General features: G+C 37.6%; 2 protein-coding genes across 7 annotated transcripts in view; one reads left to right on the forward strand and one right to left on the reverse strand.

Annotated features, from left to right (window-relative positions):
* Nucleotides 1-47: 47 nt before the first annotated feature.
* LOC113522673 (uncharacterized) lies at nucleotides 48-8,065 on the forward strand. Its single transcript, XM_052896370.1, has 6 exons — nucleotides 48-216; nucleotides 1,278-1,503; nucleotides 2,101-2,231; nucleotides 3,414-3,527; nucleotides 6,910-6,946; nucleotides 7,707-8,065. Exons 1-6 carry the CDS (start codon nucleotides 124-126, stop codon nucleotides 8,063-8,065), a joined length of 960 nt encoding a protein of 319 aa, XP_052752330.1. The 5' UTR covers nucleotides 48-123.
* A 3,989-nt stretch (nucleotides 8,066-12,054) lies between these two features.
* Nucleotides 12,055-26,202, reverse strand: part of LOC113509436 (receptor-type tyrosine-protein phosphatase zeta-like) — a 107,623-nt gene continuing 93,475 nt past the window's right edge. For all 6 annotated transcript variants that reach the window (XM_052896260.1, XM_052896261.1, XM_052896256.1 and 3 more), the window contains 7 exons: nucleotides 20,883-21,047; nucleotides 19,841-20,077; nucleotides 19,199-19,336; nucleotides 18,355-18,640; nucleotides 16,754-16,942; nucleotides 14,858-15,042; nucleotides 12,055-13,553 (listed from right to left, as the gene is read on the reverse strand). In XM_052896260.1, the coding sequence (XP_052752220.1) occupies nucleotides 13,500-13,553; nucleotides 14,858-15,042; nucleotides 16,754-16,942; nucleotides 18,355-18,640; nucleotides 19,199-19,336; nucleotides 19,841-20,077; nucleotides 20,883-21,047 (1,254 nt within the window). In that variant the 3' untranslated portion in view covers nucleotides 12,055-13,499. The remainder of the gene's footprint in view (nucleotides 13,554-14,857; nucleotides 15,043-16,753; nucleotides 16,943-18,354; nucleotides 18,641-19,198; nucleotides 19,337-19,840; nucleotides 20,078-20,882; nucleotides 21,048-26,202) is intronic.

A 26,202-nucleotide genomic window follows, 5' to 3' on the forward strand; every position in this document is an offset into this window, starting at 1 on the left:
AATAATATTATTATTTTGGTTAGAGAAGCTATTTTTGTTTTTTTTTTCTTATTTGTTTAACATGGCTTTATAGATTTGTTTTATCTGTCAATAGTAGTAATAATAAACTGTTGTTAACACGCAATGGAAGATTTATTACAATCCCAAATAAAGGACAGCTGTAAGCTGGCGTTACCTGAAGGCCTACAGGATTTAATGTCAGATATTTCTAGGGAAGTAAGTATGAATGTTGTACACCTACTTATGCTATAGTTCACGAATGTGTATTAGTTAAGTGTGTAATAGTAGTACTTTCATCATAATCAGCATCATCATCATCATATCAGCCTTTAACTATCCCCAACTGAACATACGTCTGCTCTTGGGGGTTTTGCCAGTAGATTGCATGCTTGCCAGGTGGATTGTCAAACGTAATTAGGCGTTTAAAGATGTTTTAAGAGAGACGCTGCTGCCCATTCCTCGCCCTCCTTAGTCGCCTCTTACGGCACCCTCGGGAAAAGAAGGAATAGCCTATTGTATGCCGGGACCAAACGGCCAAATTACTAGGATAATTTACATCTACCTAAGTGTAGTCTTAATTTGGAGACTGGTGAATGAATCAATTCGATAGGGCTATATTGGGATACCATGTCACTTCTCGGAAATGGAATGACCTATGAATGACCAAAATGATGAAAGGTCAAAAGATATAACACATGCTGGTGAACACCAAGAACAGTTTAGGTGCTTATATTTTCGCGTGAACTACCAAACTTGAATTTAAGATATCCTAGGTTGATAACTCGCACTATCACAGTGTTTGTAGATACCTAAATATGATAATATCATAGAATTTTTTAGTAGTTGATTTTTAATGCTTCATAATGGAATAGAAACCACGCCTGCGCTATTGGTATAAGCTGGCAGGCAACCAGTGAGAGATGATAGGTGAGGATAAATCCAGCTCAATGAGCCCATCATGACGAATTGACAAGAAACATGATGGTTTCCAGGGAGAATCGCGTAGAGGTCGACCTGATAGGGTATATTGCTAGCAATGGGACAGTTGGATATAATTTCTAACAATCCTTTTCCTCCCTCACGCAGATAATATTAGTAGTTCCAGGGGGAAGCACGTAGAGTACAACCTGTCAGGGTATATTGCTTACGATGGGGCTGGTAGTCCGCATTACTTATAATACCTTCCCCCCAGTCACTTATTATTAGGTGAATCGCATGCTTTTTTGCCTCTTGTGTTATGAAATAACGTCGTAAATTATAACTATCTATCCCAACAGGTATTACGTGTACAACCACAAAACCTCTGCCAATTCATAGCCCGCTATCTATCTGCACTGTTGGTAACAAGAGAAAACTTGCACATTGCTTCTCGAGTATGTAGCAATATCTATGAGGGTAGTTGTAACCCGGAATTGGAAGACGAGTTGAGATACATTGGCTTAAATGAGGAAGACGTAGCCAGTGCTAAAACTGTGATAATGAAACATTTTGAAACTGGTCAAGGTGTGTTACAATACCTTTACACTCTAATTTTAAAATACGAAAGTTTCTAAATAAATTAATACTTTAATGTAATAACTATCGGCTGTAAATTCGGCAGTCAGGCTTGTGCTCGCATCACAGCCGCTCATGACTAAAGGTCCCGAATTGGTCCCGAAACTAGTCGAGCTTTCTCGATCTAATTACAAGTAAGTTAAACTAGTAGTTATTACATTAAAATACTAATACAATAAAATACCGACTAAACCGTCTTTCAAAAAAAGCGGTCACGTTCACTTTTTATCTTTATCCGAGTAGTAAATGCTTTATATTATTCTCAATTTCGTGTATAATATAGTATATGTCATATATGTGTAAGTATATTTGTTATTTATATATATTTATTCATTTATATATGTAATTTTAGTATGTATGTATATCAATAATTAGTAGTACCGCATTCGAGTATTCTGACACTTCCCTATGGTTGACTGGCAGAGAATGCCTTTAGCATTAAGTCCGCCATGTACACATATTTGTACTAATGAATAAATAAATAAATATAATGCTTATGAAACTTTTAACAATAAATAAATTCTCCTCTTTTTTTCTTATTTGTAGTGAATGAAGGTAAACTAATGATGAAACTGATAAAAGAGACGAGCATAGACAACGCTCAGCTGGCTGCTGTACAGAGAGCAGTGAGAAACGCTTTCCGACGTCATCAAATTAACAACACCACTATTTACCAGGTGTCTACGTATTCTTTAAAAAAAATCTAATTAAAGAGAACTGTGGCGTATGTATATATATATATATATATATATATATATATATATATATATATATATATATATATATATATATATATATATATATATAACAAACCTTTATATGTAACTAAACCTTTTGAATTTCTGTAGGAAAATAAATTATGAATAACAGAGCGCATGCGTGGTTGCGCGCGCAGTATAAATTGAAATTTGTCATTCTTTTTAAATATATAGACGTTTAGATAGATAGATAGATAGATAGATACTCTTTATTGTATCCTCCAAAAGATTACAATAGTAAACTTATTATAAATAATTACAAGAAATAATCACAGTGAGAAAACAATGGGCGGCCTTATTGCTAAGAGCGATCTCTTCCAGGCAACCTTTGGATGGAAAGGAGTCATATGGTAAACATTAGATTAAATATTTTACTTACTCTTTTTCCATAGAAGTAATATGTTTTAGAACAGGCCACCCCTTCATTTCCCAAGGTTGTCATAAGAGACAGCTAAGGAAATAAATATCGAAGGATGGACAGCAGCAACCCTTTTAAAATATCACCAAAGACTAACTGCGGTTACCAATCCGACTGCCAAGTGTGACAGCTACTGGCAAGACCATTCCTTATGGGGGAAGTCTATGTGGGCAGTTAAGAACTGATATGACGATGAAACTCATAAAAAACAGCTTTCTCGATCATTTATAATGTTCAAATGTTTATTTTAATTTCTGTTTTGCACTACTACTGCCCACTCACTACTTCCTATGCCGCTGTTTTTTTTTTATTAGATAAAATGGTATAGTAACCGCGCCTGCGCTAACGGGATACGCTGGCGGGGCACCAGTGAATGGTGATCGATGAGGATGAAAACAGGCCAGTTAGCCCATCATGATGAATTCATCTGGAATTAATCATGATAGTTTCCAGGGTGAACCGCGAGTAGGTCGACCTGGTTGGGTATATTGCTAGCAATGAGATTCTCAGTCTCCATTACTAACAATCCCTTTCCCCCCTATGCCGCTGTGTTAGGTTGACTGGAAGAAATCTCTTTTAGAGATAAGTTTTAAGCCTTTGCTAACATTGTTATTAACTTATTGTTGTTACTGTATGTTTTAGTGCAAAAAAGAATATATATACTTACTTACTTACTTCAACAGTCGTCTTCTGAAAGCTCGGACGAGGTGACACGAGCTGCGAGCCACACGTTGCAACTGTATCATAAAACGAAACCTACAGACAATGAGTGTCATCTAATGACCCAGAAAATACAGGTAAACATCCGTACCTAACCAAATGTACAACACACACACACACACACACACGCACGCACGCACGCACGCACGCACGCACGCACGCACGCACGCACGCACGCACGCACGCACGCACGCACGCACGCACGCACGCACGCACGCACGCACGCACGCACGCACGCACGCACGCACGCACGCACGCACGCACGCACGCGCGCGCACGCACGCACGCACGCGCGCACGCGCGCGCGCACGCGCGCACGCACGCACGCACGCACGCACGCACGCACGCACGCACGCACGCACGCACGCACGCACGCACGCGCGCACGCACGCGCGCACGCACGCGCGCGCGCGCGCGCGCGCGCGCGCGCGCGCGCGCGCGCGCGCGCGCGCGCGCGCGCGCGCACGCGCGCGCGCGCGCGCGCGCGCGCGCGCGCACGCGCGCGCGCGCGCACGCGCGCGCGCGCGCGCGCGCGCGCACGCGCGCGCGCGCGCGCGCGCGCGCGCGCGCGCGCGCACGCACGCACGCGCGCGCGCACGCGCGCGCGCGCGCGCGCACGCACGCGCGCACGCACGCACACACACGCACACACACACACACACACACACACACACACACACACACACACACACACACACACACACACACACACGCACACACACGCACACACACACACACACACACACACACACACACACACACACACACACACACACACACACACACACACACACACACACACACACACACACACACACACACACACACACACACACACACACACACACACACACACACACACACACACACACACACACACACACACACACACACACACACACACACACACACACACACACACACACACACACACACACACACACACACACACACACACACACACACACACACACACACACACACACACACACACACACACACACACACACACACACACACACACACACACACACACACACACACACACACACACACACACACACACACACACACACACACACACACACACACACACACACACACACACACACACACACACACACACACACACACACACACACACACACACACACACACACACACACACACACACACACACACACACACACACACACACACACACACACACACACACTGTGTGTGGTGTGTGTAAAGTCGCGTATATTCAGTGACAGTTTACAGCTATAATTGATGTAATCTGTAACAGTAGTGCTATTTCAGGTGTTTCGTGTGCAATCGTGTCGTGGACAGAGTACGGCTTGTATTTTGGCAGATTTAACAGAGATCCAGCTGAACTTGATACAGTGCATAGAACTGTAACAATATTGAACAATGCAACATTATCTATAAATAAATAAATAAATAAATAAACGAACAAATATCAAATAAATAATCAAATAATAAATAAACAAACAAACAAACAAACATTAAATAATAAATGAACAAACAAACATCAAATAAACAAACAATAAATAAATAAATAAACAAACAAACAAATAAATAAGCCTGTAGCGATTATTTTGGTCTAAAAACTAAACCACTGAAACGATTTTTGATAAATAATTATCTATATTTTTCATCGCGTTAAGTGCCGAGTTTTTAAATTTTTTTTTTAGGCGATCTAAAGACTGCAACACTGCAACTTTTATGCGTCAACAACGCGAAAGTTTTAAATTAACTAAAATTCGATAGTAGGTGCTAACGGGATACGCTCGATAGATGAGAATGAAAAAAGTTAGTCATGATGAATTCATCAGGATTTAACCATGATAGTTTCTAGGGAACCGTGAGGAGGGACCTGGTTGGGTATATTGCTAGCAATGGGATTATCAGTCTCCATTACTAACAGTCCCTCCCCCCCTAAATTCGATAGTTACCTACTTCACTTATACAATAATGGTTACTTACTAGGTTTAGACTGTAACGATACGTCTGATTGTACGCTCTGAAAATAATTAGGTACATTGAAAATAAATACATAATTGTGTTAGTAAACAGATATCAATATAATTTTGATAAACGATTGATTTATATTTATATAGATACAATACCTGTTTTTTTATTAATGAAGGTCTTATTATCTGGTTGATAAACCAATTTTCCTAATCTATACTTATAATAAATCTGTAGGTCAATTCTGTACATGAAATATATTTCCTAAATAACTATCAGGCGGTGATTAGTGATCGATACTGATGCCAGAAATGCAATCAGTAAAATTTTTGTCTGTCTGTCTGTATGTTCGTTATAGAAACATCGGATTTTAACTACAATTATTCTTCATACTCCTGGGCAGGTTATAGTATACTTTTCATCACGCTACGATTAATAGGAGCAGAGCAGTGAAGGGAAATGTTAAAAATGTCCACCCGTGCGACGCCGGGACGGGCCGCTAGTTGTTAAATAAATACTATCATCAACGTCATCATCATATCAGCCCTTAACCATCGATTGCTTAACATAAACCTCCCCCTTGGGGTTTTTGCCAATAGTTGGCAGGCGAATTGGCAACCGCAGTTAGGCTTTAGAGATGTTTTAAGAGGGACGCTGTTGCCCATCCCTCGCCGTCCCTTAGTTGACTTTTACGACACCTACGGGAAAAGAAGGGGTCGCCTATTCTATGCCGGGACCACACGGCCACTATCATCATATTAGCTGTAAACTGTCCACTGAATATAGGCTTTACCCTATTAAAAGTTTTCACACACACACACACACACACACACACACACACACACACACACACACACACACACACACACACACACACACACACACACGTGTGTGTGTGTGTGTGTGTGTGTGTGTGTGTGTGTGTGTGTGTGACCTAACTGAGATCGCCAACCTGCCTGCCAAGCGTGGCAACTACTGGTAAAAACGCTAATATCCGGCATAGAATAGGCGACCCCTTCTTTCCCGGCGTCGCACGGGTGGACATTTTTAACATTTCCCTTCACTGCTCTGCTCCTATTAATCGTAGCGTGATGAAAAGTATACTATAACCTGCCCAGGAGTATGAAGAATAATTGTACCAAATTTTGTTAAAATCCGTCGAGTACTTTTTGTTTCTATAACGAACATACAGACAGACAGACAAAAATTTTACTGATTGCATTTCTGGCATCAGTATCGATCACTAATCACCGCCTGATAGTTATTTAGGAAATATATTTCATGTACAGAATTGACCTCTCTACAGATTTATTATAAGTATAGATTAGGAAAATTGGTTTATCAACCAGATAATAAGACCTTCATTAATAAAAAAACAGGTATTGTATCTATATAAATATAAATCAATCGTTTATCAAAATTATATTGATATCTGTTTACTAACACAATTATGTATTTATTTTCAATGTACCTAATTATTTTCAGAGCGTACAATCAGACGTATCGTTACAGTCTAAACCTAGTAAGTAACCATTATTGTATAAGTGAAGTAGGTAACTATCGAATTTAGGGGGGGGGAGGGACTGTTAGTAATGGAGACTGATAATCCCATTGCTAGCAATATACCCAACCAGGTCGACCTCCTCACGGTTCCCCCTAGAAACTATCATGGTTAAATCCTGATGAATTCATCATGATGGGCTAACTGGCCTGTTTTCATTCTCATCTATCACCCTTCACTGGTGCTCCGCCAGCGTATCCCGTTAGCGCAGGCGGGGTTACCATTCCATATTCACCCATCAAAAAAAACTATCGAATTTTAGTTAATTTAAAACTTTCGCGTTGTTGACGCATAAAAGTTGCAGTGTTGCAGTCTTTAGATTACAGTAACCAGTTACCGTCAGACGGTACAGCCCGTCATTTTTAGTTTAGTTTGCTACTTTCGTGGTAAATAAAAAAAAAAATTTAAAAACACTATCGGCACTTAACGCGATGAAAAATATAGATAATTATTTATCAAAATCGTTTCAGTGGTTTAGTTTTTAGACCAAAATAATCGATTTTGTATTTTATTTACTACAGAAATAAAAGCTTATTTATTTGTTTGTTTGTTTATTTATTTATTTATTGTTTGTTTATTTGATGTTTGTTTGTTCATTTATTATTTAATGTTTGTTTGTTTGTTTGTTTATTTATTATTTGATTGTTTATTTGATATTTGTTCGTTTATTTATTTATTTATTTATTTATAGATAATGTTGCATTGTTCAATATTGTTACAGTTCTATGCACTGTATCGTCAAGTTCCCTAGCTGGATCTCTGTTAAATCTACCAAAATACAAGCCGTACTCTGTCCACGACACGATTGCACTTGGCGAATTGGACGAAACACCTGAAATAGAACACACTGTTACAGATTACACGACTAATTTTGATAGTATAGATGATAAAGATGTTTTATATCATAGAAGAAGTATCAAATTTAATAATGATCCCGAAATACTTAGTAACAATGTGAATAATGAACGCGACTCAGTTCAAGGCGTTGTCGATATAGCTACAGATGCTGACGACGAGTCAGAAGAGTCAATTGAAGAGATATTTGAGGAACAATATGGAAGCGATGTGGAGTATAATTGAAACTTTGTCGAATCCTTTATTATTGTCGTCATATCAGCCATTGCTGAATATAAACCTTGGCCATAGACTGCCAAAAGGTACAGTCCCAAACCACTTGTATCCACTGACTGAATCCTTTGTCTATCTGATAATTATCAAATATGTGACAGCGAACTCTATGACTGTATAAAACCCTGTTTTTATAATAAACATCTTATGAAGTATTGATATATTTGAAAATAAAAACTTTTATTTCTTTTTGGTGGATAATCGATCGAGTCGATTTAAATGAAATCGACAGAGTATAATATGCAACTCTCATAATGATACAATAGTAGCAATATATAACAGACAATGTGACAAAGAAATCAATTTTAAGCTACCACTCCAAAATGGTACAACTTTGTCCGTCCCTTATGGCACGACTGTCTTTCCGTCTGTCCGTTTGTTACATCACTATATCTCAGCAACTAATAATACTGTGATACATATTATTATTATAACATTATCATTACAGCTATATCCGTCCACTGCTGGACAAAAGTCTCCCCCATAATCTACCATAAAGAACGGTCTTGAGCCACCCGCATCCACTGACTCCCTGCAATGCATTTTAGATCATCACTCCATCTAGTTCATACGGGGTCGCCACTCAAGAACTTTTCTTTCCCATTCAGTCTATACCGTTAGCGCAGGCGGAGTCACCATTTCATTTCACCCACTAAAATAATCATCAACATATAGTATCGTATTTATGTGATAACAATATTACAGGGAACAATAAGTTTTTTTTTTTATATACAACTTAGAATGGCAACAAAGCTGACGGCCCACCTGATGGAAAGTGGTAACCGTCGCCTATAGACATGAGCAGTACCATGAACATAACAGAGTACGAGTATATCGTTTCGCCCATGATACCCCCCATGCGTTGCCATTCCTGAGGAGTCAGGTGTTATTCCTCTGTACCCAGTGAATTCACGCCATATCCCACCCTTCAAACCGAAACACAGCCATGCAAACACAACTGCTTCACGCTTGAAACACGAATAGGACAGAGATACCCAAGCAATCGACTTTTGTACAAAGTCTCCCTCTGGTAGACTTTATTTATTTAATCAGATAAATAAAATACAAGAGAATATTAAGTATAATAAAATTTATTATATTCTTTACAATACAGTTCTTATTTTTACAATAGCTGTATGAATTTCACTTACAAATTACAATATATATATATATATATATATATATATATATATATATATATATATATATATATATATATATATATATATATATATATATATATATATATATTTCTTTTTGGTCAATTATATACTTATTTTAAATAATTAAATCATAAAACTTAACAATAAACGTGTGGGATAAAACAGTGCGACCCTATACTAACTTATTTTTAATATTATATACCTGTTTCATTAACTAAACTTTCTTGAGAAGTTGTGACGTATGTTTTGTAAGCAACAATTCTTTATTACATTACTAAAAGGCCTCATATATAAAATTTACCATTATTACATAATCTGATTTAGTATTTTTTCATTTAGTTATTTTACATGAGTAAAATATTTATTTATATCAATTATTGCAAAATAGATTTACATTTAGAAGGTCCAAATATCAAAATGGGAAATATTACTCGTAAACTATTATGAAATAATAAAAAAAAATGTTTAAAGTCCTACATACGTTGGTGCTTTATAAAAAAAATAAGTTCCAGATAAATGCTTTCTATATTTTACCTCTATAACCTGTTCAATTAACTTTGTTTAACATAATTACAACGCTTAAAATTAACAATTAATTGAAACATAATTTACGTACTGGTATAATTAAAATTTTCATGTCCAGGAATTATTATTTAAAAAATAATTATAAAATATTTATAATACGTATAATAGATGTACCTATAGGTAACAGACATAGCTACCGGAGTATTCAAAGTTACTTCATTTACGAGAGCATATTATTAAAATTGCTACCCTAAGTTAGTATCATAGTTCACTTAGAAGTAAGTTAGTAGAAATCACAGCAGATCTCAATTAAAACTACGAAAATAAACTGCTAATTATTTATAAAATAATTTTTATTATGGTTTCTATTATGCGATTTTTTTTTTGTGATTGGCGAAATTTTAATTTGCATTATCCTAAATTCTTATTGTGAAATTAGTCTCTTAGTACAGTCGTAAATGGTAGGAAATTTATTTATTTAGTCTTTATTGTACCATTTAAAGATTTTATATATATATATAAATATATAATATATATATATATATATATATATATATATATATATATATATATATATATATAAATATCCCCATATGAAATACATATAAAGTACAAAAGGCGGTCTTATCGCTAAAGCAATGTCTTCCAGATAACCTTTAGGGAGAGATTAATCTATAATAGATATTACATAATACAATTGTACAAAAATTAAAACATATATATATATATATATATATATATATATATATATATATATATATATATATATATATATATATATATATATATATATATATATATATATATATTTCCATTTACACTTTACTTAAATACCACCCCGGCTTCTTATATTTTTACTACACAAATCAAATTCGTTTTTTGTACTTATTATTTAATAAAAAGGTGTCAAGTTCGTAAATCTAATAATTGTAATATATACCTTAAATGCTTTGACTCTAGACGTATATTTCAATAAAAAAAAAATTACGAAGTAAATGTTTTCATTCTGAAATCACTCGTATTAAATCTTGCACACGTAAGAAAAAAATAACACAACTAGAAGACTAATTTCACAATACAAAATATTCGGAATAATAACGAATTGTAATTATAAAATAAATTGGCTAATAGACTAGTTAAATTATTACTTAACAAATAATAATTATTTAATAAAAATAAAATTGTTCGATAAAAATAATTTATTTACAACAACGTAATTATAAAGAGTATATTTCCTTTTAATTCCTCACCAACAGACGCAGAACGTGAATCAAAAGCTTACATAAAACAATAATATATAATTTAATCTTATCAAAAATATAAATTAAAATTGTTAAACACAAAAATATTGAACAGTGTTTGAGCGATCAATTTTGGAGATCTAAAAATTTTGCTTTGGCATATTCCAAATAGTTTAATATAATACTAAAGTAAAATAAATGGGAGCTCATAACAAAAACAACATAAACATAATAATATAATTATAATACGATCAACTTATTAAAAACAATTATTAAAAACTCACACATCAACTAAATAGTTTAAAGTAATTGAAGATTAAAAAAAAAAACTTTTTTATATTGAAAAATTATAATGAATTTCAAGCACCATGATTAGATTGATCTATCACGCAACTAATCAATAATTCAATCGAGTTCAAACTCGATGTGGTTACATTTATTTATTTATTGTAACAATAAGCAACAGTTCAATATTATCTTAATATTAATGGTAGCATATAAGTGATGTTTGCAAATGCAGTAGAATTTCGACTATCCGGAAATCGATTATCCGAATATTCGATTATCCGGACAAGACAGGACGAATCGGATCGCATACAGTTGTTACAACTGAATCATCAGCAACTTGAGCGTAATGAAAAAATGCGATTCATTACGTCAAAGATTATTAACTAATACTTTCCGAACAAAATTTTAAATTACATAGGTATTATATAATCCATTATCTTAATAGTTCCTATTTTTTTATATCGTATTGTCTAAATGACTTATGTAAAACCCTTTACATAATAAAAAAAAATACATAAAAATTTAATTATTATCTGATTTGATTTTGAAATCGATTATCCGGATTTTCAATTATCCGGATTTTCGATTATCCGGATTTTCAATTATACGGAATATTCCTGTTTTTTATTTGATTCGGATAATCGAGATTCTGCTGGTTTGTTACATAGATTTGTTAGAACATTCTACAATTTGCCTTCTATTAGGCGCGGCTCCAACCTTTAAAAAAGGTTGTGGTCACAGCTACCGAAAAATCAGTCGAGTACGAATCGAAATATGAACTCGTTCATGATTGATATAGTACATTACTGTAAATCTCTGATCGAGATTCTTTTATAGTTCCCCATAAGCAAAGTCGTGGGGCAAACATTAGTAAATTAATAAACCTATAAAATATTAATTTGTTCGCTCTCCAAAGTTACAAAAGTATTAAAAATATTAAGGCATTGGATGGATGATATCATCAGCCTTAGACCTTAACAGACTGAGAAGGTATGACGTCAAAAGTTTATTAGGGTTGTAGTCTTGCTCGTCGTGCCCACAATGAGGGATCCGCGATAGCCTTCTATCACAAAATAGATTGAAGGAAAATAAATACGTTAATTAAAAAAAATGTATAAAAAATATTCTTCCATAATAATGTAATAAAAGGAAATTTTTCTTATCTGTGGTAAAACAAGAAAAAATAGTGGCTCCTGCTTTGGCAAGCTCTGGTATATATTTTTACAAGATTTAACGCAAATATAAAAAAAAAAAGTTACCTTGTAAAACTAGGATATAGATACCGGCAAATAACTTGAACATGGTCTAGCACCACATGACATGCGCAGTAACTGATTTATTTTAAAAAAGTGTACTGCGCAAGATTCTTTAGGGAAGTATCTCTAAATTACAAAAGCTGCTTTCTTAATTCAAACACCCCCACACCCCTCATGGTGAGATTCAACAAAATATACTGGATCTTCCCACTGTTTATGTGTGTTTTTAAATATTTTTTATTCCATAATATATTGATGCATTTTACTTCCCATAACATACTTCCTATAACACTGATCTATTTGATTCGTAAAATAAAACTATATTAAAAACATATAAAATTCCCATTGACCTCTCCTAATATAGAACTTAGTCAGATTTTCACAGAACCTACCTCCTTCCTTCCTTTTTGAAGCTCGCGGATGGGCATATTTAATGGGGGGGGGAGCAAACTCATTCCACCCTAGTATCATGACCTTCACTTTCAGCTATGAGCTATGTATAAGAGTACATTTTACGGTTTGAAATAATTAATTTTAAACTTACGTATTGTTTACACATATTTCAAATACACAATCGAGACTTAACGTGATGCAAAAAGTCCATGAAGTGTTTTTTTTTTCGCCACGTTATGGCCCAATTGCGTATTTGCAATGCATTATGCGACTTTTAAAGAGTCAAACCCTCTGGTAAATAACCTTAAAGTCAATTTGTTCATGTAATTAATGGACCCCCCCCCCTTTATGGTTTTGTTCAAATAATTTACCGCGAAATGAAACAGCGCTTAGCTAGAAGCGTAATTTTTAGAAAATCACGTAAAGCCGTTCCGCGCCAAAAAGCCTCCATCATGTAGACATTTCGAGAGAAAAATGCATTCGTATATGCGCTCATTTCAAATGCTGTTACTGTACATTTTCATATAGTATCCACACCGCCTCCCATCAGTTTGTTGCCGTATTCACTTAATAACTGAAAATAATAAAAAAATATTTTAGTTAAAGCAGTCTTTTGACTAAAAATGTAAATCAAAATTTTTTTTTAATGGATGATAATGGAATGGTAACCCCACCCGCGCTATCGGTATACACCGGCGGGGCACCAGTGAAGGATGATAGGTGAGGATGAAGTAGGTCAGTTAGCCCATCGTGACGAATTCAACAAGAATTGTTCACGATGGTTTCCAGGGGGAGCCACGTGGAGGTCGACCTAATAAGGCATATTGCTAGCAATGGGGCTGTCAAACTCCATTGCTAACAATCCCTTTCCCCCCTGTAAATCTAAATTAATCTTGTACAAGCAATTACTATTAAAGCAACTTTGCTATTAAATTTCAACAGGCATGTAGTAAGGAATCTGCGCAATATACATATACAATACAATTCATTTATTTATAACTTTTAGTTAATTATAGTTTTTTTTAATGGATGGTAATTAAAAGGTAACTCCGCCAGCGCTAACGGTATACGACGGCAGGGCACCAATGAAGAGGTGAGATAATAATAGGTGAGAATGAAAAGGCAGGTTAGTTAGCCCATTCATTCAGCATGATGGTTTCCAGGCAAACCACGTAAAGGTTCGACCTTTACGTGATCCTTATCAGGTTGACCTGATAAGGTATATTGTTAGCAATGAGACTTGGAGTCCGCATTATTAACAATCCCTTCTCCTGCCTTTTCATTCTCGCCTATCATCCCACACTGGTGCCCTGCCAGTATATACCGTTAGCGTAGGCGAGGTTGCCATTTCATTATCATTCTCAAAAAAAAAACAATGTTCGCTAGGTCCTCAATCTATGATATTTTGTGTTGAAATATCAAAAAACGAACATTTCAGGCTTCAACTGAAAACACCTATACTCGAAATCATTCAAAAAAGTTCGTCAACTAAATTCAGAACCTAAAAGTATAACTAATATACAATTATTATTGCGTCACGGAGGTCATTGAACTATAGTTTTTCTTTTAAACTTGTAAGAGCATTACCAGCCCTATAGGCTGCCAAGGGATCTTCGCCAGCGAGGACGGCGTGTGCAGTGTGTGGGTGTTATTTACAGGCCCTAAGGACGGGAGTTCCGCGGTAGGGGAGGAGTTGCGGTTGCCTCGAATACAGCATCGTCGGGGTGTAAAAGTGCATGCCTCCGGCGGCGACTTCTGAATGTGACGTTCTCTCTAAGATTGTACGAATCCGCCTTGACAACTAGCGGGTTCGGGTTGGGTCGCTCGCAGCGAAGCAGCGTCCCGACGCTTCCTAAACTACGGTTACAGCTAGTTTACCTTATAGAGGAAGATGTAGTGGTGTCGGTTGGTGAGCGAGTGTGGACGCTGCGCGCGCAACTCGCGCACGACGCGCGGCACGTCGCAGGCGCCGGCGGCCAGCGCGCGCGCGCACACGTCGGCCGCCAGCAGCGCCGCCGCGCGCCCCGCGCCCGACGCGCACACCGCCACGCACGCGCGCACGCCTGCACACGCACGCACGCACGCACGCACGCACACGTTACCACACTCAACACGGATAGGTAATACGTAGAAATAAGGGGAAGGGATTGTTAGTAATGAAGATTGTTAGTCCCCATTTTTTTTATGGGCGAATGGAATGATAACCCCGCCTGCGCTAACGGGATACGCTGGCGGAGCACCAGTGAAGGGTGATAGATGAGAATGAAAACAGGCCAGTTAGCCCATCATGATGAATTCATCAGGAATTAACCATGATAGTTTCCAGGGGAAACCGCAAGGAGGTCGACCTGGTTGGGTATATTGCTAGCATATAGGATTCTCAGTCTCCATTACTAACAATCCCTTTCCCCCAGTTAGTCCCTATTGCTATCAATGGATTGTTAGTAATGGGGTCAAATAGCACTATTACTAGCAATATACCCTGTCAAGTCGACCTCCACGTGGTTCCCCCTGGAAACCATCGTGGCTAATTCTGGTTGAATTCGTCAGGATGGGCTAACTGACCTGCTTTCATACTCATTTGCCATCTATCACTGGTGTCCCGCCATTGTATACTGATAGCACAGACGGAGTTGCCATACCATTATCACCCATTAAAAAAAATATACTCTATCAGGTCGACCTCCACGTAATTCCCCTTGGAAACTATCATGACCAATTTATCATTGAATTCGTGACATTGGACTGACCGACCTACCTTTTCATCCTCACCTATCACCGCTCACTGGTACTCTGCCAATGTATACCGATAGCGCAGGCAGGGTTACCATGAAATGTCTATATATCAAAATTACAATAATAACATACGATCCCGCTATAGAATGGGCCAACCCTTCCTTTCCCATTGGTGTCGTAATAAGCGACTAAGCGAGCTTATGGTTGAAGGATGGGCAGCAATGTCCCTCTTAAAACATCTCAAAAAGTCTAACTGCGGTTGCCAATCCGTCTGCCAAGCGTGGCAACTACTGCCAAAATTCCCCTTATAGGGAAGACTTATGTCCAGCAGTGGACAATTAACGGCTGAAATAATAATATATACAAAAAAAAGTAGAATGCATAAAAGAAGCAACATTTTTTTCCTTTCATGCGTTTGCCATAGTAACACAAAATGGTCACAATATATAGCAATGTCTATATATTATAGTTACAATATAGCTCAGTAACTTTGACCCAGAATGCATAGAACAGTGTTTCCCAAACTTTTTTGTGTCATGCCCCACTTGAACATTTCTAAAATTTTTATGCCCCCATACATAATTTTTCCCGACAAAGTTTACTTGATGACCCTAATCGCCCAGTTGATATTTTGGTAACGTCAAACGAAATTATACTTAATAAATATTTACAGCATTTTTTATTTACATTTTTTGTTAAATTTGGCATCAATATCTACTAGTAGCATAGTATTTAAATGACCCGGAGCAAGAGGGTTAAAATCGCTTCGAGTCCATTTTTTAATTGCTCCCCCCCCCCCCCCCTTAACTATTAAATTGCCCCCCTGTGGGGCATGAGCCTCACGTTGTAAAACACCGGCATAGAATGTCCTCTACCCAGAATATTTAAACCGAAGAGGGCAGAAAGTAATTTATGTATTTTTCCATCCATAATACGTGGATTTATATAAAATTTTAAGACAATTGGTAAAGCACTAAGAGGTAATATAAAACTTGATTCATTCGCTTTTCCATTTATAATATTCGTTATTATACATACTCTCAACTTCTGAAGCTGCTTTCATCCTACTCAAAGTGCCATTGGTAACGTTTCCCCTCCTCAACTGCTCCTCAGCCTTGGCTGGGGAATACACGTTTAGCCCATTCCCAGAGCTACTGTCCTCGCTTCGGAGCTTCGACAAGTTACTAAATGATGACCGGTTCTGGTCTCCATAGATTACTTCCACACCTGCAGAAGAATGTGATGAAAAGATTTAGATTTATAACAGCAATAAAGTATATAAAAAAAAAAACATGTCAATAAATAATTATATTTACGAACTTTAACATCGAGCTACCTATTTAAAAAAGTTACCAATTTTGTGCTGTCTGCCACTTATACAAAGGTCCTAGGGGGGAGAGAGATTGTTAGTATTGCGAACCTCCCGTGGTCCCCCTGGAAACTATCGTACTGAATTCCATGCCCATCATATTCATCGCGATGGGCTAACTGACCTGCCTTTTCATTCTCACCTATTCACTGCTGCCCCGCTAGCATATACCGTTAGCGCAGACGGGACTACCATTCCATTATAATCCATTAAAAAAAAACCAAAGGCGCTGGGATAAAAAAATTACTAGGACCTTAACTAAACTATTTAAAATCATTTATTCCGTATTCGTCGTATTCCGAATTCGACATACTCCAGATTTGTCGTAATCCAGATTCGTCGTCAAGCGCGTGTCGCTGTTCGACGGCGCGACTGTGAAAACAGTCTAAGAATACAGGAAAGTTCCTCGCAAGTTTCAAACAAAGATGTTCGAGACTTGTCGGGAATTCCCCTGTATTTTTTTCAAATAGATTGGCATTATTAAAGTTACGTTCCTGGAATCTGGTTTATTGACATTCCAAATGTGGGAGTAATTTTCACTACTTCAATTTTTAGTTTGTAAGTCAGAGTCCGAGAGGCCTCCTGAGCTTAGGGACCCGGGAGCAGTCCCCGTCTAGCCTTTCGTTACTGCATCTATGTCTAGTTCTATTAAATAGCTTATTTGCTGGGGGAGAAGAGATTGTTAATAATGGGAATAATGGGATCAGTAGCCTTATTGCTAGCAAAACATCCTGGTCAGGTCGAATAATTTCATCACGATAGACTAACTGACCTGTCTTTTCATTCTCACCTATCATCCCTCACTGGTTAGGTCAGGCGAGGTGACCATTTCATTATCATTCATTAAAAAAAAAAAACATCTTGTTTGCATGCATGAGTGAGTTACATGAGTTCAAAGATCAAAGACTTTCAGGATGAAGTCGGTATACTGCGAATTGTCGCTTCTGATGTAGCATACGCTCATAGGAAAAAATATACTTAATCAAGCTTTCCTAGTCTGTATGGCAGTAAAAATAAATAAGGTTCGAAAATGGAAGACAATATTTTTTTACGCAGCTTAAAATGCAAACAAGCTGACGGCCCACCTGATGGTAAATGGTAACTGTCGCCTATAGACATGCTAACGTTCTGTTACATGGAAAAATTGCTGTGAAACCCCGAGCAGTAGCAATTTTCAATAATAATACTAGTAGAACAAAAAAGAACTATTAGAAAAAACCCGAGATTAAGAACTACATATCTCAGTAGCATCGTCTTAATTAAAACCCACCTTCTTCGTCATATTCTTTGGCAGTCTGTGAGATCTTCATGTAACTCCTCATTTCCGACAAGAAGTCAATAACAGAATCGTAATCATCCGGAACACCTTTAGCAGGCCAGAAGTACCAGAGGTGAGTCACTTCTCTCCAGGTTCTGGTAGCTAAGTTAATCAGTTGGACGCTGGATATAGCGTACTTATCGCGTTGCTCTCGCTTCTTCAGGATTATCTGGTAATCCCCAAAGGTTCTCTTGTTGTCTGATACTTCAGATGGTGGTAAATATTCGTAGCATTTTTCCTGAAATTGGTATTAAAAAAAAACTGTTAATAAATGAGCAAAAGGTTCTAATATAAGATTGAATTAAATATATTCTCCTAATTTAAAATTGATAAGAAATTAAAAGAAAAATTAAAATTTCCTTTTTAATATTTATTGGCTACTAGCTTCTTGCCCACTATTTCGTACCCGTGGATTTTAGAAATAGAAAAGGCAATGAAATATATCACATTTAGATAGTTTGTCTAATTTTTTTTTTCTAATCTCTGCAAAACTAATGCTGTACAGGACTCTTCCAACAAGTTCAGAAGCAAAATTTTATATTTTGTATTGGTTGAAATATCCTCGATCAGACACAGAAACTTGGCAAATTGGAATAATGGGGGGACGAGTGAGCCGTATCTATTCTAGAATTGTCTGATGCCTGTCCTGGATTAAGATTAGAGCGAAGCTTTTAGTTATAGGTAAAGTCAAATATAAGAGTACCTATGGGCCTCTTTTAAGAAGCCAGACCCTGTTAAACAATCCTAAATACTCCAATGTTGGCAATGCTTGGTATGATAACCATTGATTACCTACCACACCATTCTCCATGTACTCAGTGAGCATGACAATGAGCCTTGAGTTCTGTTCCCATATCATCCGCCAGAAGTCCACCACCGTGTTGGACAGAGGCGCCTGGCATGCTATGTAGTAGTTTCGGATGTTGCCCGGACCCTGGAAAACAGTGTGTATAATAACCTTACTACTAACAATTAATATTGTTGAATGAATACTGCTGAACATAGCCTAACTATTTCGATTAAAATGAATCATTAAAATCGGATCAAAAATGTAGACATGTCGAATTTTGCCACAACATCAACTATCTGGAGGGGGAGGGATTGTTATTAATAGGGAGGTTAGACCACAATGCTATCAGTATACCTTAATAGGTCGACCTCCACGCGATTCCCCCTGAAAAGTATCGTGACTAATTTATCGTTGAATTCGTCACGATGGACTAATTGACCTGCCTTTTCATCCTCACTTATCACCTCTCACTGGTACCTCGCCAGTGTATACCGCACAGACGGGGTTGCCATGCCATTTACACTCATTAAAAAAAACACTGTCGGCAGATACCTTGTCTACTCCATAAGAGATTACAGATATAGGTATTTAATTATTTTAATTTAGCAAAATTGATTTTTGAAATTGACAATGGTAATCAGTGGTTACCGTTATGTAATTAGCGTTAATGTACTCCGTGGTAGGGTCGTTCCCGATCCTCTTCAGCGGCACCCTGGTCTCCGGGAGCGGGAGCACGTTGGAGTACCGATTCTTGTCCTCGCACCCTGGCGGCACTTCATCAGGACGGACCGTCACCGACGGGATCTCCGAGAACTCGGCAATTATGGAGTCCACGTCGAGAGCGAAGTTGGCGAGCGCAGCATAGTTCATCGGATGAGATGTGACCTGTGAAGTGAAATAGTTTTTAAAAATCTTTTTTTTTTTTATACAACTTAGAATGGTAAACAAGCTAACGGCCCGCCTAATGGAAAGTGATAACCGTCACCTATAGACATGAGCAGTACCATGGACATAACAAAGTATACTGTTTCGCCTATGACACCCCCCATGCGTTGCCATTCCTGAGAATTCAGATGTTATTTCTCTGTACCCAGTAAATTCACGCCATATCCCACCCTTCAAACCAAAACACAGCCACACAACTGCTTTACGGTTGAACCACCAATGGGACAGAGGTACGCAAGCCATCGACTTGCACAAAGTCTCCCTCTGGTAGATCTCTTAGAATAATATTAGACAGTTATCAGAATTAATATTTTTTTTAATGAATGATAATGGAATAGTAACCCCGCCGGCGCTAACAGTATACGCTGGCAGGGTACCAGTGAGAGATGATAGGTGAGAATAAAAAAGCAGGTCAGTTAGCACATCGTGATGAATACATTTGGAATTCAAGACGATTATTTCCAGGGAGGACCACGTGGAGGTCGACCTGATAAAGTGTATTGCTAGCAATGGGGCTGTCAAACTCCATTAGTATTATCTATTAGGTCGACCTCCACGTGGTTCCCCCTGGAAACCATCGTGAACAATTCTTGTTGAATTCGTCACGATGGGATAACTGACCAGCTTCATCCTCACCTATCATCCTTCACTGGTGTCCCGCCGGTATATATGGAAAACACAAGTGAGATGACTATTCCATTATCACCCATTAAAAAAAAAGTATCATAAAACAAAATTAATTTACCTCGTCATCGTACGCCGGGTTGCCGTAACTCCTCTTGCTGGCGCGCAACCTGTGGTTGCCCTTCCTGTGGCCAACGCTGACACTGTCCAGGCTGTAAGCGTCCAGGGACACCGGCGTACAACGCTGAGCGTACACGCCGCGGCGACCCCGACGCCGCACTATAAGCTGGAAGATGAAAATCATCGGTTAATTTTCAAAATCTTTTTCAATTTAAATAGAATTGAAAAAAATCTTTATCCGTGTGGTCCCGGCATAGAATATAATATATGAATTCACTGGGTACAGAGGAACAACACCTGAGTCCTCAGGAATGGCAACGCATGGGGAATATCATGGGCGAAACAGTATACTCTGTTACGTCCATGGTACTGCTCATGTCTATAGGCGACGGTTACCACTTTCCATCAGGTGGGCCGTCAGCTTGTTTGCCATTCTAAGTTTTATAAAAAAAAAAATATTTATTCAACTCTTTATTGCACCAAAAGCATAAAAATAAACAATGACATATAAACAATTCCAGTGAAATACAATAGTTATGTTGTTAGATAAATAAAGTACATACATAAAGGTACAAAAGGCGGTCTTATCGCTGGAGCTTTTTTTATTTTAGTTTTATTTTTTATACAACTTAGTATGGCAAAGCTGACGACCCAGCTGATGGAAAGTGGTAACCGTCGGCTATGGACATGAGCAGTACCGTGCACATAACAGAGTATACTGTTTCGCCCATGATACTCCCCATGCATTGCCATCCCTGAGGACTCAGGTGTTCTTCCTCTGTACCCGTTTGTACAAGTTTCACAGAATGGCAATAAAATATTGAGAATGTATCCAATAAATAAATGTTATTACCTATGTTTGCCTATATTGTGATTGGTAAGGGAGCGAGTTGGGACATTGTCAAGCTTCCTTAGTTGGTAAATATAAATAAATAAATAGATAAAATATAGCAAAATAATGTTTGCCATAATATTTTATTACGCGATTAGAAACAACTCACTTGATAGAAAACAGTAGTGGTCTAAAGACATAAAAAACACCATGAACATCACAGAATACACTGTGACGCCCATACTACCTATGGGTTGGGGGGAAAAGGGATTGTTAATAATAGGGAATAGCAAACGTATTACTAGCAATATACCCAATCAGGTCGACCTTCTCGCGGTTCCCCTGGAAACCATCGTGGCTGATCTATTAGTGAATGTCATGATGGGCTAACTGACTTGTATCCACTTCACTTATCATCCCTCGCTGGTGCCCCACTAGTGTATATCGATAGCGCTGGCGGGGTTACCATTCCATTATCATCCATTTAAAAAAAACCCGTTTGCTAGCCTATCAGGTCGACCTCCAAGTTCCCCCTGAAAACTATCCTAGTTAATTCTTACGAAATTCATTACGATGGGCCAACTGGGACTTCATCCTCGCCTGTCATCTCTCACTGGTGCCCATTAAAAAAAAACTCATTAGGCATTTTTATGGGTGATAATGGAATGGCAACGCGCTATCAATATACACTGGTGGGGCACCAGTGAGGAATGATAGGTGAAGATGAAGCAGGTAAGATGGCTCATCGTAACAAATTCAATTATAAATCAATCACGACGTTTTTTAGAAGGAACCGCTGGGAGGTCGGCCTGATAGTGTATATAGCTGGCAATGAAGTAACCCCTAAAGTGTTATAAAAATTTTTTTTAAAAAATTAACGATGCTTAACTGACGAAGTTCCTAATTTTTAACTGTTTAAAATTTCAAACCTTTTAGAAGTCGATTAAACATTGTTAATATACATAAGTATTTAATACGTATACAATAGGTATTTTTTTTAAATGGATGATAATGGAATGGTTACCCCGCCCGCGCTATCGATATACACCGGCGGGGCACCAGTGAGGGATGATAGGTGAGGATGATAGAAGTAGGTCAGTTAGCCCATCGTGACGAATTAAACAAGAATTGTTCACGATGGTTTCCAGGGGGAACCACGTGGAGGTCGACCTAATAAGGCATATTGCTAGCAATGGGGCTGTCAAATTCCATTGCTAACAATCCTTTCCCCCCTACAATAGGTATTATTTCTTAAAACTCTAACTGTAAACAAATGAACTTATCATCTTGAGAACGGACGCAGTTAGCGAGTAACTCAGCATCAGTAATAAAACATGCCAGTGTTCATATTTCACTAGACAAAGCAACTTTGTCCGTCTCTCCATTATGCTGTATAAGCACACACACACGTACTAGGAATTAATTTGTTTATATTTTTCCAGGTTTAGTCATTTGATAAAATAGTCATAACAATATTTTATAAATAAATATAATAACCGTGTGGTCCCGGCATAGAATAGGCCATCCGTTCTTTTCCTGTGGCCGTCGTAAGAGGCAACTAAAGGAGAGCGAGATTTGGTTGGTTTTTTTGATGGGTGAAAATGGTATTGTAACCCCGCCTGTGTTAACGGGATACGCTGGCTTCATCCCTTCACTGGTGCTCCACCAGTGAAGGGTGATAGATGAGAATGGAAACAGGCCAGTTAGCCCATCATGATGAATTCATCAGGAATTAACCAGAAATTATAAACGACGGTTACCACTTTCCATTCGCGTGGAACGTCAGCTTGTATGCATTAAAACATATCGCATAGTATCCATAGAAAAAAAAAACAATCAATACCGATTTTAATTCGACATTTTAATTATGAAAAAATTATTAATGACATGTTACGTACCTATTCTTTGTCCGTCTTTACGCAGATTTTTTTATAGCAAACTAGTCTAAGCTGATTGTTTGAAATATTTCCTATTTTTATTTAGTCTTTAAACATCTTTTTATATAGTTTTTAAACATCTTTTTTTTTATAGTTTTTTTTTTTTTTTAATAATAGACTTATCAAATTTAGATAAATTAAAAATTTTAAGTTGATCGCTTGAAATATTTATTTTTCAATTTTTAAGCAACAATAATAAGTTAAATACTTAACACTTGAACTAATAGGAATGTGAGAAAAATAACTGATAACTTTGACCCAGACACTTGTAACTTTAATTTAAGAAGCGCCCTATTATTTGTAGTTCTCAACTGATGCACCGTGTCGAACCACTCGTGTGTCGATGTCGACACATTATTATAAGTCAATATGAAAGTGTTTTTTTTTTTTTTATGGGTGAAAATGGTATGGTAACCCCGCCTGCGCTAACGGTATACGCTTGCGGAGCACCAGTGAAGGGTGATAGGTGAGAATGAAAACAGGCCAGTTAGCCCGTCATGATGAATTCATCAGGAATTAACCATGATAGTTTCCAGGGGGGACCGCGAGGAGGTCGACCTGGTTGGGTATGTTGCTAGCAATGGGATTCTCAGTCCCCATTACTAACAATCCCTTTCCCCCCAAATTCCGACATTGGGTGGCAGTGGAGAAGCGCACAAAAGTTCCGTCATCAGTTTAGCTTTGTTTATAATTTGCGTTGTAAAAATATCCTCCGGGCTGCGATACTAGCGACACCTACATTTTTTTTTAATGGATGATAATGGAATGGCAACTCTACCCGTGCTATCGGTATTCACCGGCGGGACACCAGTGAATGATGATAGGTGAGGATGAAGCAGGTCAGTTAGCCCATCGTGACGAATTCAACAAGAATTGTTCATGTTGGTTTCCAGTGGTAAACACGTGGAGGTCGACCTAATAAAACATATTGCTAGCAATGGGGCAATCAAACTCCATTGCTAACAATCCCTTTCCCCCCAAATTCCAACATTGGTGGCAGTGGAAAAGCGCACAAAAGTTCCGTCATCAGCTTGGCTTTGTTTATAATTTGCATTGTAAAAACATCCTCCGGGCCGCGATACTAGCGACACCTACATTCGAAACGATAACCGTGCACGGCACAGGAAAGTGCCGGATTTGTTTAAATTTATATTTGCCTCCGATGTGCTGGAGTCTCGCCGGATGACCACAGAGTGTTTGTGTTCAGAGATTTAGATTCTAATGTTATTTATAGTTAAATTAACTCGTTTTAATATTATATTCTTTTAATTATACTTCAATGTTGCATCCGAAGAGATTTAAGTATACCATGTAGTCCGTTGTCTTATATACCGCATCAGCACACAGTTTAGATTTTATGGTATTTTTATAAAGAAAATACAAGATATTAAGAAAAAGTAAAATAAAAAGGAGTTATACTGACTTAACATCCGGGGCGATGCCATCCCTAGTTCTCATTCGTGTTTTGTGTCCCGCATCAACTACACGGTCTTAAAATAAATTATTAAAATTAGGATAGTTACACGTTTTATAAGTTATTATACTATCGTTTTACTCATAATAGGAAAAAATAAACATAAGCAATTTAAAAGTGCCGATGTGTTAATGCGTAAATTAAGAAAATTAGAAAGAGGAAACGATCGCGACGTCAATATTCACCGGGCAATGATGAAAATAACAATGGATTGGATGGTGAGTTTTATGACCTTATTGCTCCTTTTATCCATTATATTTCTGTCTGTATGCATGGATTTCATATCATGATAAGCTGTTAGGTACTTGGTATTTTCTAACCAGTTACCCAATAATTCATCTACCCACGTAGTAAAAATATATCTACGTACTTGTAAATGGAATTTTATTCCTCTTTAAATTACTCGAATACGTAAATTATGGGCATACATAAAACATTCTAAATAATAATGAATGATAAATAAAAGTATTTATAAAATTATGCACTACAAATTGATGCTGACTACGCACAATCATATACCTAATGAAATTTTAAATCATTCCATACTGATCATTCCTCAGTGGTGGCACGAGATGTCATCCGGAAATGACTATTATTTTTATGATTACATATACTGTGCTCTACTTTCATATTTCCTCAGTGGTGGTACGAGATGCCATCCGGAAATATATTTACTGACTTTCCTAATGTGGTGATACGAGATATCATCCCGAAAGTTAATAAAACAGGCTATGACTACCTTTGGCAAGATCTTCAGTATTGCTTTTATAACGCCTCAGAAACCGGAGTTGGAGACTCAAACCTCCCACAGACAGATAATGAGTATGAATGTCCTTTAGAAGAGTACTTGTCCAAGGACGAGGATGATTATACCGAATGAATTAAATCGGTGGTAATAGCCCCTGAAGTCACTTTATCAGATGCGCCCACTCCAGTACCGGCTGGTACTGATGTGTCACCTGACATAACTACAGCAGTAGGTCCCGATAAAATTTTGCCTACCGATCAGGAAGCTGCTATTTCAGAGGAAATCCTCTCAATTTTAGGCGAGTCAAAAAGGTCTACTGAACTCCTCGGC

The sequence above is a fragment of the Galleria mellonella genome, unplaced genomic scaffold (assembly GCF_026898425.1).
Source record: "Galleria mellonella isolate WM207_F2 unplaced genomic scaffold, CSIRO_AGI_GalMel_v1 utg32, whole genome shotgun sequence".
Lineage (NCBI taxonomy): Eukaryota > Metazoa > Arthropoda > Insecta > Lepidoptera > Pyralidae > Galleria > Galleria mellonella.